The sequence below is a fragment of the Dasypus novemcinctus genome, chromosome 13 (assembly GCF_030445035.2).
Source record: "Dasypus novemcinctus isolate mDasNov1 chromosome 13, mDasNov1.1.hap2, whole genome shotgun sequence".
Classification (NCBI taxonomy): domain Eukaryota; kingdom Metazoa; phylum Chordata; class Mammalia; order Cingulata; family Dasypodidae; genus Dasypus; species Dasypus novemcinctus.
Window position 1 is genome coordinate 40,846,099 of NC_080685.1, and position 21,297 is coordinate 40,867,395.

Here is a 21,297-nt window from a genome sequence, read left to right on the forward strand (position 1 = left end):
ATAATTAACAAATACTGATATTATTATTGTACTGGGACTCTATGACTTACCCCTGACCCGTTCAGAGCCCCACGTCCTCTTTCCCTTGTCACCCTGAGCTTTGCCCAAGTATCCCAAAACCCTTCATTCGCTTTTACTCTTCACCTCATACCCTACGGGTCTGAAAGAACACCGGAGCAACTCGCTGAGCGCCCATTTCCGGCTGAACCCACGTTCCGACTAGATACCACCTCCGCGATAATCCGTTCCGCCTTGGGCCGAGAGCTCTCCGTTAAAGCAAGCCCCACCCCGTCTCTAGTCTATTGAGCCTAATAGGCTTCCGGCTCAGTGGGGCGGAAGTAAGCTTGCAGGACCGGGGCGGGGTTTCTATTTGGAGGCGGCAGGTTTGAAAAGTAACAACGGTCCATATTTGTTTTTTAACATCGCCTCCTCCCTTCCCCGAACTCGCAGCCTTCCTGTGGATCACTGGTGCGGTAGGTGAGCGCGAATCGGCGCGGGAGAACAGAGGGAGAATGAGGGCCTCCTCTCTCCCTGGAGACGTGGGCAAGAGTGAGGACTCTTGGCCTGGCGTGTTTTCGTTCAGCGCTGCACTGAGCTGGAGACTGGAGAATCCAGCCTCTGGGAGGCGGGCGGCGAGCTCAGAGTTCCTTTTTATTTGACTTTAGCTATAGAAACAACTTGAGCTCAGTCCCTACGAAAGTAATGGATGTTGTCTGGTGCAGCATCGATACTTGACCTGAGACTGGTCGATTTAAGCTTGTATTTACGGTTTTTAAAACATTTATTTGGAAGGATGGTAGTACGGGGGCTTTATTCGGTTGCAGATGCTTCCCACTAGATCTCCGTTGCTCAGACATTCCTTCAACAACTCAAAAACCAGGAAATCAAAAGGAAAAATAAACTTAATCCAAAAGTTAACGGAAGAAAGCTATGTATGCATGGAGTTGTGTATGCCTCACACAATCATTTTCCCTGAGTGAATGAGTTCAAACTTTATACTAAATTCGTTGAGACTGGGAGTCATTTCTGGTTTCATTTTACTAAATCTCTCCCTCTTGGAATTGTGATTTCTACAAACCAATTTGTTTTAGTAAAACAGTGTGTAAAAACTTAGGTATTCTTTCAGTATCTACACTGTTTATCATTCTGGTGTTGCAAATGAAGTGAGAAACAGGAGGATAATGAGCAGTTAATCTCTGCTACTTAAAGGCAGTCTGAGGATCACTTTAATCATTTATATACTATTTATATAAAATTTAATAATTTATAAACTTTATCCCACCAATTAGCTAAAACTGTAGTTGGGAGTTTTCTTTTTCTCCTCGTCCTCTCTTTTCTTTCTCGTCCTCCTTCCGTCTCCTTTTCTCTACACACAAAAATGAATTAATTGGAACTGAAATTTTACTATGAAATAGAGATAAAAGTTGGATTTGGGAAGAGATCCCAAAAGAAGCATTGAAAATTTGGGAAAAGAGTCGGAGGAAACCAACTTGGAGCTGAAAGTGCACTAGATTATTAAATTATAAAAGGTTTTAGAAGCCAAGCAGAAAAATTTGAGTTTGATGTGGTGGGTAAGGTAAGTAGTTGAAATCTTTTGTTCAGATGATGCATTCGGTGTCTTATAAGGCGTAATGTGATAGCATTGTGCAAGACATTATTGAGAAGAGAGGAATGTGTGATATTATTAATTTTGAAGATATTTTACCTCTACTTTTCCTCACGACTGTGATAATCTCTAGTCCAGATTTAGTCTGTTTCAGAAAAGTGATTTTTTCCTGCAGTCTTTCTTTGGCCCAGTCTTTTTTTTTTTTTTTTTTTTTTTTTTACAATTTTTAATTTATGATGTAGATGGAAATATAGAATGCATATTTATGCTAAAAGGTACATTTAGTGTGGTGATGGCAGCAGAATCTAGATTCATAAACATTCTGACTTTAGAATAAGTTGTGAATTTTTCTATTAAATAAAATAAATTGTTATTCTGTTAATTAAAATGAATATAATGAAATTATTTTACGAGTCAAAAATGCAAATCCTTGCTAAAGATTTGAATAATAAATTAGTAAGAAGAAGATGTGGAAGTTCTGGCTTGATATAAGTGGGTAACAAAGAAGTTCTGGGGGTTTAAACTGATCATACAGATATATTTCTCAGTAATTGCTACAGTTGTAGACTAGATCAAGGAAGGTCATTTCCTATTGTATTAATATTCTGCCGTAGGCAGACCGTATTTGGAATTTTGCCTTAAGTGTGGGCATTTCATTTTAAGAAGACATTGACAAAATAGTGTTTTAAGGACATGGTGGACGATGGGTATGGGGAAGGGCAGGAAGAGATGAGAGGTGGGGGCATATTTGGGACGTGGAGCTGCCCTGGATGGCGCCTCGGGGGTGATCACCGGACATCGTGGATCCTCACAGGGCCCACTGGATGGAATGGAGCAGAGTATGGGCCATGATGTGGACCATTGTCTATGAGGTGCAGAGGTGCCCAAAGATGTACTTACCAAATCCAATGGATGTGTCATGATGATGGGAACGAGTGTTGTTGGGGGGGGGAGAGGGGGGGTGCGGGGGTGGGGTTGAATGGGACCTCACATATATATTTTTAATGTAATATTATTACAAAGTCAATAAAAAAAAAAAAAGAGTGTGTTTAATGTAATAGTGAGTGGGTTGGCAAAGTTTCAAAAACAATGCTATATGAGTGACTATACTTAAAGAAATTATACTTAAGCATGAGAAGAGAGGGCTGAGTAGAGGCAGGATATCTTCACATTTTGGAAAGTGGTATTATAGAAACAAGGAATTTCATATATGCTATATAGTTGCAATGATAAGAAATAGGACAAGTAGATAAAAGTTACAACAAAGCAGGTTTTCTCTGAGGAAGAGTTATCTAATTACTAGAGCCATACTGAAATGGAAAAATTGCCTTCTCAGTTCAAGCAGAACTGAGAAGTCTTTTGTAAGTCATTGTTAGTATGGATTCCTACATTTGTTAGAGGTTAGACAGGTTGCTAAAGCTTCTTTTGAATTCCAGTATTCTAAGAAACATTAGCAGCCTAAAGAAATAGATTTTCAGAATTGTGGGTCATTTCAATTTGTTTGCAAAACTGAATATATTCACAGTGGAACTCTGGGATCATGTTGTTTCCCTGGAAAGTAGAGAGAGCTGTAGGTAATAGAAACCTTACTTCTTGGCTGAACTGGTTAAATTTGGCTTACTAATTTTATCCTTTAATTTATCAGCTTCTGATAACGAAAACTCTGTCATGTTTCGCTTATGTTTATTCCACAACTTCAGACTATCAGGAGACTCCCAAGATGGAAACTTTGTCTTTCCCCAGATATAATGTAGCTGACATTGTGACTCATATTCGCAATAAGATCTTAACAGGAGCCGATGGTAAAAACCTCTCCAAGAATGATCTTCATCCAAACCCAAAGGTAAAATGTGGTTATGTTGGGGAGCTGATGTGGCTCAAATGGTTGAGCACCTGCTTCCCACATGGGAGGTCCTGGGTTCAGTTCCCCGGGCCTCCTAAAAAAATAACAAGCAAAGCAAATGAAGAAGCCATCTCAGAGGAATCAGTGTGATTCAGTAGTTGAGTGCTGGCTTCCCACATACAATGTCCTGGGTTCAGTCCCCGGCCCTGGTACCTCAAACAAACAAACAAAAAATGTGGTTGTGGTTATTTGTGGTATGATGGTAGTTATGAACAAAGTAAGCTACTAGGTCTAGAGTGGGGCCAGAAGAGCATGTACCCTCCTTCTCTTTGATATAGACCTGTTGTTTTAATCCAGAAAATATCTCACCCAGTATAATTTAAATATAACATTAAGTTTATATTGGTGATACTTCTTTATTCCTATCAAGAATTCAATTCTTTAATATGTTTGTTTCCTTAAAAAATAGCCTCTAAACCATAGACCTATTAAACTATATTAAATTTTATTATTATTGTTAATGAAGAGGTGATCTGAAGGTAACATTTATTGGTAGAGCTTGAAGGAACTTATTCCAAGTGGTTTCCAACTACAAAAAAAGTGCTTCATAACAATCTTCTTTGGAAATTTACAGATTAATGTTCTTAGATTATGTCTTAGGGGTAAATTAACTGGTTTTGCCAGGTATTGTTCTGTATATCTTTAGTTATTAAATGCAAAAGTAAACTATTTATTTGTCACAGAAAACTCCAGGTGAAGTCATAATGTAGTAAAATCTGGTTTCATGATATAGGACTCTTGGTATCCTTTAATTCTTTAAAATAGAAGGCGTAATCTCAGAGTAAATGACAGGCCTTTAAACTGAATAAATTTAACTTTACAAAAAATTACCTTATTTTTCCGAAGTTTTCCCTTTACTATTCACCCAATAGAAAAGGCTCATAGGCCAGTATTTGAGAACCACTGATTTAGAGGATAAAACTAAAAATTACCGTTTTAACCCTATTAAAATTATACCCTTTAGTTCAAAGTGTTCAACTTAACGTTAACATTGGAGGCCTCAAGCAAGTTCTTATTTTTGAAAATATGTCTTCTGTATGTCATTATTGTTACCACCTGCCTGGCTGCCTGACAGCCTATTTTGAAAGACTTACCCTACTTTCTCAATTCCCAAACGTGGTCAGGTTGCTTGGATCAACTTTAGGTATATTTGCTCAATATTGGATGGTAATGAGGAGAGTGATCTTCAGAGGCATGCAACAGCATATTGAAAGTTGTTTTCTCTTGTAGCCTGAAGTCTTGCATATGATCTACATGAGAGCCTTACAAATAGTGTATGGAATTCGACTGGAGCATTTTTACATGGTGGGTTAAGATGAGGCAAAATGATGTCTTTTTGCTGCATTTCTCCTGTTCATGATGCATACCTGGTTTGCAGGATAAGGAGTTTCTGATGTTATTTTTCAAATTAAAAATTTTTTCGTGGTAACATATATACATAACAAAATCTTCCATTTTAACAATTCTTAAGATACAAGTCAAGAGTATTAATTACTGTATTAGTCAGCCAAAGGGGTGCTGATACAAAATACCAGAAATTGGTTGGTTTTTATAAAGGGTATTTATGTGGGATAGGAGCTTACAGATACCAGGCTATGAAGCATAAGTTACTTCCCTCACCAAAGTCTATTTTCACATGTTAGAGCAAGATGGTTGCCAACGTCTGCGAGGGTTCAGGCTTCCTGGGTTCCTCTCTTCCAGAGTCTTGCTTCTCTCTGGGTTCAGGGTTCCTTTCTTCCCAGGGCTTGCTTTTTCCTGAGCTCAGGATTCCTCTCTTCCTGGGGCTTGCTTCACTTTCCTATGTGTGCTTACCTCCCAGACCTTCAGTTTAAGACTTCAGCACCAAACTCCAACATTAAAAACTCTCCAACTCTGTCCTTTGCCATGCCTTTTATCTGTGAGTCCCCACCCACCAAGGAGTGGAGACTCAACACCCTACTGACGTGGCCCAAGCAAAACCCTAATCATAATTTAATCATACTTTAATCATACCCAGGTACAGACCAGATTACAAACATAATCCAGTATCTATTTTTGGAATTCATAACCGTATCAAACTGCTACAATTACATTACAACATGATTCTATTTTTAATGAATTCAAAGGCTTGTATAAAATCAACATCAACTGGCAAAGGAATTTTAGGCATAATAATGGTTTCCCTGAATCTATAGGTTTAGTTTATTTTTAAGCTAAGATAAAAACTATTGTAAAAGACCTATGTGATACTTACAAATTATTCATGCTATACAATTATTTACAGATTTACAGGCTTGTCTTCAGAGACTTTAATAAACAGCAGCAAAACCTTCACAGATATTGTTCTCTTCTAAGGAAGGACTCACAAATTAGAGTAGAAGATAGGCAGTAAAACTGAAAACAGTTGTAATGAGGCAACTATACTTTTATGAGATTGGGTATATCCATCAAGGAAGATCATTATTTGTAATCTGTTGTTAAATCATCAAAGCATCATATGAAGATGCACTAAAAAATATAATGCCTTTGGGATCTTAACAGTAGGATTACATGTTAAGATCAAAGACTTTCCACTTACTAGCTTTGAAACTTGTTAATGCTTAGCTTCTTTGTCTGATCACTGTCTCATGGAGTTGTTGTAAATATGTAAAATATTTGGCATGGTCTGATATTCAATAAATGCGAACCATCACTTTTATTTTTTTCATTCATTGGAAAAAACTTGATCACCCACTCTGAGCCTAGCCTTATTAATATTAATGACAACTCTAGTTTTGTTCTAAGGTCTTCATTACTTTTTTAGTTTAATGGTAATGTAATATATTTTCATTTTAATATATAATTACAATTTCTTGAGGTTGAAATTTTTTCTTTTTGTCTCAGTGTGTAACTTAGATTTGTGATTTATTACATTTAGATGCCAGTGAACTCTGAAGTCATGTATCCACATATAATGGAAGGTTTTTTACCAGTCAGCAATTTATTTATTCATCTGTGAGTAAAGAGTGGTTTATTTTTTTTTAAAGATTTATTTTATTTATTTCTCTCCCCTTACCCCCTGTTGTCTGCTTTCTGTGTCCATTTGCTGTGTGCTCCTCTGTGTCCGCCTGCATTCTTGTTATGTGGCACTGGGAAACCATGTCACTTTTTTTGTTGCATCATCTTGCCATGTCAGTTCTCCACATGTTGGCCACTACTGGGCAGATTGTGCTTTTTTCGCACTGGGCGGCTCTCCTTACGGGGCGCACTCCTTTCGTGTGGGGCACCTCTACATGGGGGACACCCCTGTGTGGCACAGCACTCCTTGCACAAGGCAGCACTGCATGTGGGCCAGCTCACCACTTGGGTCAGGAGGCCCTGGGTACCGAACCCTGGATATGGTAGGTGGACGCGCCATCATTTGAGCCACAGCTGTTTCCCATTGAGTCACAACCACTTCCCAGTTTATTTTCTTAGTCTATATAAATACTTACATTACATTAAACTTTCTTAACGACATGATTTTCTTTGTGAAGGAATTTCTACCATCTCCCTATCCATTCCGTTTATGTATATTTAAAAGTGTAAATTTCTACCTAACATACTTTACTGCCTCAACTGCCAGTAGTTTCTTAGGATGCTTTCAACTGAAGTTCAGAGATGTTGTAAATCTAAGATTGTTTGCTATTTTTGTGAAATGTTTTGAGCTTTTTAAGAGGCTTATTGCTTCTTAGAATGTATGTTGTTCATTAGAATTGATAGCTGTATCTTGATATTGCAGAAATACTTGCATAATATTTAGATAAAGTAGATTTCAGTGCTATAAGATTATGTATTGTAGTAGACTCTGACTTAGTTTTTTTACATTGAGAAATGTATTCATAAATCTCTTTCTGAAAATATATATTTGTATATTATGACTTAGTTTATAATTTGCAACATACTCCTCAGTATTCTTTCTCCATTTTGTCTTCAAGGGACTCATTTCTGCCCATCTGTCGGGTCAATGACTTTGAGATTGCTGATATTTTATATCCAAGTAAGTTAAAATTTAGAACAGTTTTTAATATCTGGCTTTAATCTAATATTTCATCCTTTCACTGATAAATATAAAAATGTAAAGGAAATTACGATGTAGAAGTTCATATTTATAGCATTTATTTTCTCTAAATGATTATATCTACAACTAGTACATTGAAGATGCTCAGTAGATGGAAGCAAGGTAGAGCTTTAAAATGAATGCTTTCTTGGTTTCTGGCATAGGATTTTTATATTGTATTTTAGAATTATTTTCTAGGTTAAAGTTAATGTTCATAATTGGCTTTTAGACTAGTTTGTCACTTAAGAATGATTTTTTAAAAATATTTATCATTGGAATTTTTTTTCCTTTTATATCTACATAAAAGCTGTTTTTCTGATAATTTTTCTTAACACCTAACATTTAAAGAATGTTCTGTTAATTTGAAAATATGAATAATGTGCAAAGTGTGATGTTGCAGAGTACATTCTTCATACTAATTTTATTAAATGTAACCATTCCTTTCTGCCATCAAGAGTTATCTTTTAGCACTATGATAAAAGTAGTCAGTTATTGTATCAGAATGTAAAATTCTAGATTTATTTAAATGTTCTTAAATTATTTGACTCCGATATTATATATCACATTATTTTGAGTTATGAGACTTGTGTGTTATTTTTAAAATTTGTTTTTTTTTCAGCTCTGCTTTTTTTTGTTTTATTGATGTATAATTTACATATGATAAAATTTGCCCATTTTATGTCTATAATTGGATGAGAGTTAATGTATACAGTCATGTAACTACCACTGTAATCATGTACAGACCGTTTCCAATGACTTTCCAAAATTCCCTCAGATCCCTTGGCATTTAGTCTCCTTTGGCCACCCCTGGCCCCTGGCAACCACTCATCTGCTTTCTATTACTATAGTTTTGCGTTTTTAGAATTTCATGTAAACAAAATCATACAATCCATAGTGTTTAGTGTCTGGCTTTTTAAGTTAGCATAATGGTTTTGCGATTCATCCATGTTATTACCCTTATTAGTACTTTCTTTTTAACTTTGAACTAGTATTCTATTGTGGGTATATACCACTTAATTGTTTCCATTTTCTCACTGTTAGGAACAAGCTATTGTAAACATTAGCATACAATTAGTGTTGGCATGTGGTTTCATTTCTCTTGGGAAATACCTAGGAGTGGAATTGCTGGTTCATGTAGTAAGTATATTCTTAATTTTTTAAGAAAATTGCCCAACTTTTTAAAGTGGCTATATCATTTTGCATTACCAACAGTAGTGCTGTATGAACTTTTCAGTTACTCCACATCCTCCACTTCATATTTTCATTTTTTAATTTTAGCCATTCAAGAGGGTGTGTGGTAGAACCCATTTTAATTTGTACTTCCCTCATGACTAATAATGAAGAACATATCTTCATCTGCTTATTTGCTATCCATATATCTTCTTTGGTGAAGTGTCTGTTAAAAGTCATTTGTGCATTTTAAAAAAATGCAATTGCTTGTCTTATTAAGTTGTAAGGCTTCTTCAGGTATTTCAGAAAAAAAATGTTTATCAAATATATGTTATGCAATATTTTCTCCCCAGTCTGTTACTTGATTTTTCATTTTCTTAACAGTATCTCTTGAAGAGCAATATAATTTTAAAATTTGAAGAGTGTAATTTATCAATTTTTTTCTTTTGTGGCTCATAAAACTATTTATTTTGTGTGTGTCCAATTAAGAAATCTTGGCCTAATCCAAGGCCACTAAGATTTACTTCTACATTTTGTTTTTAAAGTATTATAGTTTTAGCTTTTATTGTTTAATGTTTGAATTTTTGTACATGGTGTGCAGTAAAGGTTAGGTGTTTTTGTTTTTGTTTTTTCTTTTTGCATATGAATATCAAAATATTCCACCACTTGCTGGGCTTGCTTTTATGCTCCATTGAGCTGTATATCTACCTTTACACCAATCATATTACTTTAATTATTTTAGCTTTATATTAAGTTTTGAAATCAGGCAGTGTAAGTTCTCCAATTTAATCCTTTTCAAAATTTCTATGGTTACTGTGGGTCCTTTGCATTTCCGTAGAAATTTTAGAATCAGCTTGTCACTTTCTACCCTCCAAAAAATCCTATTGGGATCTTACTTGAGATTACACTAAATGTATAGTTCATTTTGGGAATAATGAACAACTTAATAATGGATCTTCTGATCCTTGAGCGTATTATATCTCTCCATTTATTTAGGTGGTCTTTCATTTCTCACAACAATAATTTATAAATTTCAGAGCACAGGTCTTGTACACATTTTGTTAAATTTATTCAAAAGCACTCAAATTTTTAAAAAATTATAATTTTTTAATTCAAATTTCTGATTATTCCTTGTATTGAGAAATAGATTTTATATATTGACCTTGTATCCTGTGATCTTGCTAAAAATTCACTTACTATTTCTAGTAGCTTTTTTTTTTTTTGGTAGATTTCTTAGGATTTTCTACATTTATGTTGGTTGATAACAAAGTCAATTTTACTTCTTTTCAATAGAGATGCCTATTATTTCTTTTTCTTGCCTTCTGCATTGTCTTCAACTTCTATATTTATATTGAGTTGAAGTAGCTGAGAGTAGATATCATTATCTTGTTCCTGATCTTAGGGGGAAAGCATTCTGTCTTTCATCATTAAATATATTGTTAATTATAGGATTTTTTTAGATACCCTTCATCAAGGTGAACATCTTTTCCAGTCCTAGTTTGCTAAGAGTTTTTCTCATGAATAGTTACTGAATTTTACCAAATGTTTTTCTGCATAGTAATATAACCATGTAGTTTCCCCTTTTTTAGGCTAGTGAATTACATTGTTTGATTTTTCTAAATGTTAAACCAACCTTGCATTCTGGATGAACCCCATTTGGTTATAATATATTATATTTGTAATATCCTGCTCGATTTGATTTGCCAATTTTTTTGGTAGATTTTTTTTTGTGTATGTTTATGAGATACATTCATCTGTAGTTTTCTTATAATATCATTGCAATGAATGATCTGAGTATTAAAGTAATGCTGGCCTTTTAGAATGAATTTAGGCAGTTTCTGTTTTCCGTTTTCACTAATAGTTTTGTAAAACTTGTGTAATTTCTTCTATAAATGTTTGCTCAAATTTACAAGTGATCTGATCCTGGAGTTTTTCTGTGTGGGAAGGTATTAAATTATTAATTTAATTTTTTATAGATGAGGGGATAATCTGGTTGTTTATTTCTAAAGCTCCTGGATGAACTTTGGTAGTTTCTCTTTTGCAGGGAATTTATTCATTTTATTTAAGTTGGCCTCTTTATTTAACAAAGTTGTTTGTAATATTCCCTTACCATTTAAATATCTGTGGGGTCAATAGTGATGTCCCTCCTCTCTCTCATTCCTTACATTAGTAATTTGTGTCTTCTTTTTTTTTTTGCCCTGACCAGTCTGGCTAGAGGTTTATCAATTTTGTCAGTCTTTTCAAAGAACCAACTTTTGGTTTCATTGATTTTTCTGTTCTATATCTGCTATTTTATTGATTTCTTTCCTCATGCTAATTTTGCCTTTTTTTTTTTCTTCGAGTTTTATTTAAGGTGGAAACTGAGAGCATTAATTTCAGACCTTTGTTCTTCGCTAATCTAGGAGTTTGGTGCTAATGCTACTTCCCTAAACCCTGCTGCAGTTGTATCTCACCAACTTTGATATGTTGTGTTTTTATTTTTATTCAGTACAAAATATTTTCTAATTTTCCTTTTCATTTCTTCTTTTATCCATGGGTTATTTATGTGTGATATCTAATTTGCAAGCATTTAGCAATTTTCTAGCTCTTTGTTAATGATTTGTAATTTAATACCTTTGTGCTTAAAGAACATACTTTATATGTTTATATACTTAAATCCATTTAAATTTTTTCTAATTTAGTTTATGGCCCAGAATATAGTTTCCTATGGCTGCTATAATAAATTACCACAACATACATTTATTCTCTTTCAACTCTGGAGGTCAGAATTTTGAAATATATTTCATTGAGCCAAAAAGCCAAGGAATCACCAGTATTGCACTCCCTTAGATTGCTCTAGGAGAGAATGCATTTCCTTGCCTTTTCCAGCTTGTAAAGCTATATTCCTTGGATTCTTTGACTCCTGGCCTGTTCTCCATCATCAAAGCGAGAAGTGGAACATCTTTAAAACTCTTTCTGCTTCCATTGCCTCATTGATTTCTGCCTTTTGTCTGTTGTCAAATCTCCCTCCATTCTAATAAGGACATTTGTGATTGCCTTTAGGGCCCACCCTAATAATCCAGAATAATCTTGCCATTCCAAAATCCTTCACGTAATTACATTTGCAAAGCCACTTTGCCATATAAAGTAACATGCACAGGTTCTAGGAATTAGGACTCCTAGCTTCAGAAATTGTTATTCAGCCTACTTCATGATCTGTCTTGGTTAATATTCTGTGTGTACTTGAAAAGAATATGTATTCTGTTATTGGGTGGATTGTTCTTTACATTTTAATTTGATCCACATATTTAATAGTGTTGTTCAAGTCTTCTGTATCCTGACCGTTTATCTGCTCATGGTTCTATGAACTATTGATAGAAAGGTGGAAATCTTCAGTTGAGATTGTTTCTTTCAGTTTTGGCTTCATGTTATCTTGAAGCTCTATTATTAGAGGCATACGCATTTAGAATTATGTCCTTTGTTTTTTTAGGAGGTAGCAGGGATTGAATCTGGGACCTTGTACATGCAAAGCAGGCAGTCAACCACTGACCTATACCTGCTCTTCTGTTATCTCCTTTTGATGACACATTCTTTATCCTAAAACTACTTTGTTTGATATTAACATAACCATTCTAACTTTTTCTATTCATGTCACTAGGACATTTTATCCTTTTATTTTTAACCTATCTGTGTCTTTATATTAAAATTAGATTTCTTATAGAGCGCTTATAGTTGGATCTTGTTTATTTAATCCAGTTTCACTATTTCTGCCTTTTTTATTGGAGCATTTAGACCACTTATATATTTAATGTAATTATTTATGTCTCAGTTTAAAGCCACCATTATGCTTTTTTGTTTTTTTTATTTGCCCTATTCTTTTCCCTCTTCCTGCATTCTTTTGGTTTATTGGAATATATTTTATTTTACATAATAACAAGTATATAGAAGATGTATTCCATTTATGTTCATTACCAGCTCATCAGCTATATCTTTTTAAATTCTAACATCTGTGTCAGTTCTGGGTCATTTTTATTTTATTTTATTTTTTATTTTTTTGAAAATGGTTAAAATGGTATTTGGTATTTGGTATTTTCCAAATCCTTTTCCCTGCAGCACCTTCATAGGCTTAGACTTTATTTCTCAGTAGCTGCACTGTCACAAGGCACCAAAGGTCACACCATCCTGTGTAGGTAGGGTGTTACCTTTGATGTATCCAAAAGTTACAATTAATGTATTTGTTTGTTTTTTAAATTACTGTAACATATATACAACACATACATCTCCCATTTTAAACACTTAAGTGTACAATTCAGTAATATTGATTATATTCACAAAATTATGCCACTAACAATTAATGTTTTCATTGAAGAAGTTACCTGAAGAGTAATTCATTAGAAGCTTCCATTATCCTAAAACTTCCTTGTAGCTCTGAAATACAGCTCTCACAGTTCCTGTGTCCTGAATCTGACTGGGGCCTCCTAAGGAATGCCTTGAGAGGGGAGCTCTACCCCCAGGATGGTAACTTTGACCCAAGTGCTCAGCTCAGGCTCAGCTCAGGGATGGTAAATCTGACCCAAGGCAGATGGCTACTAAAATTAAGTTTAGTAAACTTACTTAAGTAAAGTTTAATTACTAAAACTCTGTAAATTCAGTGCAGAAAAAATGATTTTACATTTATCTTTATAGATACTGTTTTCAAACTCTGTTAACTAAAGATTTCTTAGTCTGTCACATTTACTTTTTTTCTTTTCACTTTTTTTATTGCGGTCAACTAGGCATCACATAAAAATCATTTTAACTACATCTGAAGTGCACAATTCTGTGACATTAAGTACATTGACAATCTTGTGTATCCTTTACAACCATCTACTCCCAGAACATTTCCACTATCCTAAACAGATATTCATAGCCATTCAACCATAACTCCACATTGCTCCACCCCCACCCCTGGAACCTCTCTTCTGCTTTCATTCTCTGAGGTTATCTCTTCTCTTTTGTTTTCCTGTCTTTTAATCTTTTCCATTGTGTTTTTAATTCCTATAAGGTCTGTTACTTTTCTTTGCAGGCTTTCAAATTCTTCTTTATGCTCACCCAGTGTCTTTTTTAATATCCTTTATCTCTTTAGCTTTAGGATTTTTGTTTGTTCCTTTGACTGGCCCATCACTTCCTACTTTGTAGTATGGCTTGTAATTTTTTGCTGATGTCTAGGCATTTGAATATATTGGTGAATTTACTCTGATGGCCAATTTCTCTCTCTTGTCTATTGTTTTCTTGTTTTTGTACAGCTCTTATTTGATATTTGGTTCAGTTTATTTTAAATCTTTAAAATGGCCCAGCTTAAGTTATCAAAATTGAGCCAGGGACTCACTAATGGGTTGCAGATTTTCTCCCAGGAGTTGGGGTACAGAAAGAACCACAGCAGTTTTTGTCCATGCAATTTCCAAACTGGCCAGCAGATTGTCCTCAACAGCGCACCATTCCACTGAGGTGTTTCAGTCTCCATTTTCCTGTGTTTTGGTCTGGCCAGAGGGGAGAGTCAAAGAAGGCTCTGCTGGCTGGCTGAATTCACTGAAGAAAAACCCCCTTACTTGCCCTCCCATTTCCCTTGTATCAGCTGGCAGAGAGTAAGACGTCCCTCCCCCTCTTAGTCAGCTGCAGCGAGCTTTTGGTGTTCTCCAGCTTAATATCTTGTGGAGCCCTTCCTGGCCACCCTAGGGGTTTGGTAATTCATGTTTGTTTTGGGTTCTTTGTCTCTCTGTCTTTCACCCTCCTGGGAGTTGTGAAGCACTGTTCTGATCTTCTGATCCCCAAAGTAGGTTCCCTAGACTGCTTTTGGCTCTTTCTCCATTGTTTTTAGAGAGAGTTGAACCCTGCCTGCCAACTCCAACGCCATCTTGCCCTGTATCTTTTTTTTTTTTTTTTAATTAGAGAAGTTTAAGCTTACAGAAAAATCTCACATAAATTACAGAGTTCCCATTTAACACCCTATTAAAGCTTTGCATTAGTGTGGTATGTTTATAATTCATTAAAAAAATGTTATAATTTTACTATTAACTATAGTCCATTATTTGTAATGGGTTCCCTGTTTGTATTGTATAGTCCTATGCTAGTTTTTTAAAAATTTTATTCCAGTATCATATATACAAGCTAAAATTTCCTCTTTTAACCATGTTTAAATATATAATTCAGTGCTATTAATTACATTCACAATGTTGTGCTACCATCATCATGGTAAACCTATTTTTATTTTTTAAAAATCTTTTACTAAATGCTCCAGGGCTTAATGTGTATGTATATATAAAACATTATGTTTTAATTTCAAATAATATTATGCCTTATTTTCCCCACTCCTGGCCTTTGTGCTGTTGTCATTAATTTTACTTCTATAGATATTACATAATAAACTGCTTGATACACTCTTTTTAGATTTGCTTCAGTTATCTTTTAAAGAGATTTTTTGAATGAGGAAAAATGGTGTTTTATGTTTACATTCTTTTAAGTAGATTTATGTTCCTATCTGGCATGATTTTCCTTATGCCTGAAGAATTTCATTTAACATTTCTTACAGTGCTGATTTAAAAAGTGTGTATTTCACCTACAGTTTTGAAAATGAAATGTTGAGTAGAGAACTCTAAATTGACAACTTCTTTTGGTGCTTTGAAGATACTGTGTTGTTGTCTTCTGGCTTGCATTGTTTCTGATGAGAGTCTGCTATCCTTCTTATCTTTATTTCCCCACACATAATATATCAATTTTTCCCCTCTGGCTGCTTTTAAGATTTTCTGTTTATTTCTGGTTTTCTGCAATTTGATTATAATGAGCTTCCCTCCCCTCCCTTCTCTGCTGAGGGTTTGTTCACCTCTTTAACTATGTTAATAGTTTTTGTCAAATTTGAAAAATATTCAGCTATTCCATAAAAGTTTTTTCTGCCCCTCCTTTTTGTGGGATTTCAATTACACATTTGCTATGCTACTTGATATTGTCCCATAGCTCACAGATTCTCTATTCATTTTTTTCCCTCTGTTTTCTCTCTGGGCTCCATTTTAGATAGTTTCTATTGCTGTGTCTTCAACTTCACTATCCTTTTAATCTTCCTTTAATCTCCTCATCATGTTCATGCTTTTCTTTACCTTCTTGAACAAATGGGATGTATTTTTAACACATCCTTATGTACACTATTTCTGTTTTCCGGATATGTTTCAATTGATTGATTTTTCTCCTTGTTATGGATCATATTTTCCTGTTTCTTTGCATGCTTGGTCATTTCTATTGGATGTCAGATGTTGTAGATTTTACATTGTTGGGTACTGGATTTTTCTATATTTTTTAAAATGTTTTTGATTCTTTTCCTGGTTGTAGTGGTTTCTTCACATTCATGCACCGATTAGTATACAGCTGAAAAATTGAGGAGACACCTCTGCAGATATCCAGAATTCTTTTTCTTTGCAGTTCCCACCTTCCCATTACTCAGTCCCACAAGTTCTAGCTGCCTTGGACTCTCTAAACTCTAAGCTCTACTTGACTCAGACAGCCCCCAAGTTCTGTTTGTGTTCCCCCTCCCTGTGGTACAGCCTGAAAACCGTCCATTAGGGAGCTGGTACATCAAAGGTTTTTATGTCATTTGTTCCATGTCTCTTGAATTGCCTGTTATCCAGGGTCTAAAGTCTGTTGTTTCATACATTTTGTTTGGCATTCTGCTTACTTGAGGGAGGAGGGTAAATGAGGTCCCAGTTGTTACCTCAAAGCCAGAAATGGAAGTCCTAGTTCACCTTTTGTTTCAGGTTGTTAATGAAAAGATAATACTGATCTTCAAGTTAGAAAATGTGTTCTGAATTTTGGTTAATTATGGCATATACACAGTTTTATCCTATATACAATGAATAGGAGAGGATTTTCACTTTTATATTTTGTTGTTTCAAGAGAATTATTTTAAGAGTCTTACTTTCTGCTTTAGAAACAAAACGGACAAGTCGATTTTTAAGTGGCATTATCAACTTTATTCACTTCAGAGAAGCATGCCGTGAGACATATATGGAGTTTCTTTGGCAATATGTAAGATTTAAACACATTTTGGGGTTACATATCAGATTAGTAACATTATTGAACTATAAATCTGTTTCAAAATGTTGGTCACAGGTGTCAAATTGTATGGCCTTTAGAAAACTTAAGAAGTTGCAGGTTTTACTTAATGTTAATAGCATGTCTCAGAATGAGATTTTATTTTGTATTTGGTAACATTAGAGAGAGGCTGTGTTTTGGTTTCTGTTTGTTTTAATTTTACAGCTGGGGCTCCTTTGTATATGTTACAAAGTGTAAGGAAAGAGAATATTGATAGAATCCACATTTTTTTCCCTTTGGAGTTTGCATGCATAGTATAGTGTATTTGAATAATTATTTAAAATAATTATATTAAAAGTATAATTATTTGCCTTTTAAATAATAATGTAAATTTATTAATAATATAAGATTCAGTCCAAGGCTCTTTAACAGATAGAAATTCATTTTCCATCCCTCAACAGTTAGAGAATTTGGAATGATTTTGTGTCATCTGTGTGATTTGTTCACATTAGTTCTCAGTTTTGGTGTATCTACTTTTAGAAAATTACCAGAATAACACCAAACAATTAAACCTTAATCTCCAACTATGCTAAGCCATGTAGATAAATATCCACTAAACACACTCACCAAAGCTTACATATGCATGTACTACTAATACACACACACACACACACACCTTCACATGCTATTCTGTTTCACTAATATTTCCTCACTTTTGAAGCTACAGCTCAGACATCTACCATCATGCCTAGGAAGTCTTCTATGCTCCTCCTCCCCAGCCTATACCCACGTTGGTTTGGATGTCAATTTTCTTGGTTCCTGTTATATTGTAATAGTTTGCATTGTAGCTCCTCATGCATGTATCTGTCTCTTTAAGGAGAATGAACTACTTAAGTGGAGGAACTATAAATTAATCTTTTTGGGAGTTCCCAGAACCTAGCAAAGTACCTAATTATAGTAAGAACTCAATATTTTTGTTAAGTAAACAAATTCCTAATTCACTTAGGCACTTCATGGATGTTAATGAGAATCTAAATTTCTTATTTCTGATATTGAAAACTGTAGAGTGAACAATCATTTTCAGTCTGTGCTTGCAGATTTTTTTTTAACTGATTATGTTGAAAAACACTAATATGAGATTATTAAATTTGCTTTAATAGAAATCCTCTGTGGACAAAATGCAGCAGTTAAACACCGCATACCAAGAGGCATTAATGAAATTGGAGAGACTTGAGTAAGTGGGAGGTTTACAAATAATATTCACTATCAAAATGCAATATGTATTGTAATATTTTACAACCTGTCAGTCTACCTTGAGCCTTTTTTTCCTTCCTTACCAAATAGCAGAATGTTTCTTATCTAAAAAAGAAAAACTAGTTTTTCTCTTAAATCTCTGTATTAGTTTCTTAGCTGCTAAAACAAACACCATATGATGGGTTGGCTTAACAGCAGGAGTTGATTGGCTCACAATTTTAGAGGCTAGAAGGCTTGCTTCCTCCTGGGGTCAGTATCTTTGAGTTCCTGACTTTCCTGTTGCATGGCAATGTACATGGTTATGTCTTCTTTTTTCTCTGGGTTCTGTTAACTTCTGGCTGCTCTCTGTGGCTTCTTCCCCATGTCCATTTTCCTTTACTTCTAAGGACCTCAGCCATATTGGATGAAGGCCCACACTCATTCAGCTTGGGCACACCTCAACTAATAACATCTTCCAAGGTCCTATTTACAAATGGGCTCACACCCACAGGACCAGGGGTTGGGAGCTAAACATGCCTTTTGTAGGGGACATGATTCAATCCTAATACTCTTTATATAATATTCTTTTACACTTCTTTCTTAGTGTGAACGCCTGATTTGTTTAAAGCCATTAAGTTACTCTCCAAAATTATATCTGGTAGTATTAGTCTTAAGTAGATGAGTAATAACTTTATGGATTTTTTTCCATCCATCAAAGCAGTTTCCCAGGCTGCTTAAACAAGTACCATGAAATGAGATGGATTGAAAATGGGAGTTTATTCACTCACAATTTGAGGCTGGGAAACAGTTCAAATCAAGGCATCATCAAGGCAGTGCTTTCTTCCCATAGACTGGTGTTCTGGGGCTAGCTGCTAGTGATCCTTGGTTCCTCTGTCACATGACAAGGCACGTGGTGGTGCTTCCTGGTCTCTTCCTTCTCTTCTGGTTTCTATTTTAGCTTCTTGCTTCCTATAGCTTTCTCTCTCTCATGTCTGAATTCATTCGGCTCATAAGACTCCAGTGTTAGGATTAAGACCCATCCTGTTTGGGCAACTGAAGTAACCTCATCAAAAAGTTCAACTTATGATGGGTTTCACATCCATAGGAATGGATTAAATGTAGAAATGTGTTTCTCTGTGGTACACACAGCTTCAAACCACTACAGAGTTGTGGGATTTTTTGGGTTTTTTTGTTTTTGATTCATAGGTAAACTAGAAGAAAGAAACACTCAAGAATTGTGATTTCTTGGCCTTATATTTATTGATTTTGAACAGAAGGATTTCTTTTTTATCCCCTCTAATTTGTTGATATATTTGAGTTTATCTATTTCTGATAGGAGCTTTTCTAACATGCCTCTGGTAAAAATTGACTTCATAGGCAGCAGTAAGATGAAGACTGGGGATAGGAGGGAGATATTAGAAGTCAAAAGAAAAGTGGCAAATTGGGAGAGAATATTTGCAACATATGCAGCAAAACATTAATATCTTTAATAACAAAGCCCATGTAATATTCCTAGTATGCTAAGAGTTCCTGTTAAGATAACTTGGTAGAAAAATGGGCAAAGATATAAACAAAGAATTTATAGACGAATAAATGCAAATGAATAGTTAAAAATACGAAAAGATCGTTAAATTCACTAGCAATCAGGGAAAGGAAAATTAAAATAATTCTATACCAAATTTCCTGTATCTGATAGGCAAAAACTAAAGTTGAGAACATGCATATGGAAGAGACTTGAACGTATTTAAATGCTGATTAGAAGAACTATTAATAGTAGAATGGAAGAGATGTAAAGAGATGAGAGCCAGAACAGAGATGGAGTAATTAGCATTAAACTGGAGAAGGGAAGACACAGGCAGAAAGGGTATATTTATAAGCAGATGAAATATTTTATCTATTTGCTGTGTTTAGTTCTGTTCCAGTTGAAGAGCAAGCAGAATTCAAGCAGCTTTCGGATGATATTCAGGAGCTGCAGCAATCACTGAATCAGGAGTTTCGTCAAAAAACAGTAAGAATCTATTGTTAGAAACCTTAAACTTTTTTTTTTTCAAAACTGTGTAAGTTTTCAAAGGACTAATAAGTTGTTAGGACATAAACTACTTATGCAGTTATTTGGACTTACTACTTAATAAAGAAACCATCAGATATTTCTTTTGGCCTATAGGCATTATGAACATAAGTTTGATAATTTCTGTTCGAATCCATTTAACTCTTATTTCTTACCTTTATTTTCTTAGAAAGCATTGAGTGATTAAATGTTTTTTGAATCATTATGAATCAGTTGCTTACTTTTTCCCTAAGATAGTGCTTCAAGAAGGAAATTCTCAAAAGAAGTCAGATATTTCAGAGAAAACCAAGCGCTTGGTAAGTATCTTTTCACTTAACTGGCCTTAAGGTCTGTAGTTATTGTGTGGAGTAATTTAAATGTGTACATTGTTATAGTCAAGTACATTTCTTTTATCTTTTTTCCCTCAAAATGAAAATAACAATTTTTCCATTTAAATATATTATTTGACTACTATTTTAAAAATATGCAAACACAGAAATATAGGAAGAAACTAAAAATCACCTGAAATCTCACCACGTAACCTAATGTATATCATAGATTACATTTTTCTATGAAAATACACATATATATGTAATTTTATATATATGATAATACAGTTTATATGTTTTCAAACCTCCTTTTTTTCTTTAACTAAGCAATATGCTTTGAATAGCTATGATGGTGATGTAGATCCTCATTATTTTAATTGTTGCTTATGGTTGGGCATTATAAGTACCATGCTGGGAGCCTTCTAATCCCCTAATGTTGGGCAATCGCATTGATACTAATTTTTTTGTTTTCAAAAGTAAATATGCATGTATTTTTGCTACACAGATACTCATGTACATATATATATTTGTGTACCTGGCTGCTTTTCATCTTGGGATAAGTTCCTAAATATAGAATTTTTTGAGTCCAGTGCTATACACAATTAAAATTGACCCACATTGCCAGATTAACTTCCAGAAAGATACCAGTTTACATTTATACCAGTAGAATATGATAGTGTTCCTTTCCTTTGAACCCTTGATAAAATTGACTTTTAAAAAAAATATTTTTCACTCTTATCAGAAATAAAGGGACCTCATTTTAATGTTCATTTCTTTTATTTCATTGACTTTGACTCTCTTATTCAATGGCTATTGGTATTTCTTATTTTGTAAACTACCTGTTTTTGTACTTTGCTTATTTTATTTTATTTTTTATTTTATAAGGAACTTTGTAAGTTAGGGATATTAGCTATC

The 21,297-nt window shown here is 34.4% G+C and overlaps 1 protein-coding gene across 3 annotated transcripts in view; it reads left to right on the forward strand.

The window, feature by feature from the left end:
* Positions 1-285: 285 nt before the first annotated feature.
* NUF2 (NUF2 component of NDC80 kinetochore complex) overlaps positions 286-21,297 on the forward strand; it is a 34,894-nt gene continuing 13,882 nt past the window's right edge. The window contains exons 1-9 of one of the 3 annotated variants that reach the window (XM_004451630.5): positions 286-473; positions 3,307-3,449; positions 4,740-4,814; positions 6,406-6,482; positions 7,445-7,506; positions 16,670-16,767; positions 17,934-18,007; positions 19,918-20,014; positions 20,308-20,370. In XM_004451630.5, coding sequence (XP_004451687.1) covers positions 3,327-3,449; positions 4,740-4,814; positions 6,406-6,482; positions 7,445-7,506; positions 16,670-16,767; positions 17,934-18,007; positions 19,918-20,014; positions 20,308-20,370 — 669 coding nt within the window. In that variant the 5' untranslated portion in view covers positions 286-473; positions 3,307-3,326. Of the gene's footprint in view, positions 478-3,306; positions 3,450-4,739; positions 4,815-6,405; positions 6,483-7,444; positions 7,507-16,669; positions 16,768-17,933; positions 18,008-19,917; positions 20,015-20,307; positions 20,371-21,297 lie in introns of all 3 variants that reach the window. The other 2 variants (XM_004451631.5, XM_004451632.5) reach the window with 2 other exon arrangements.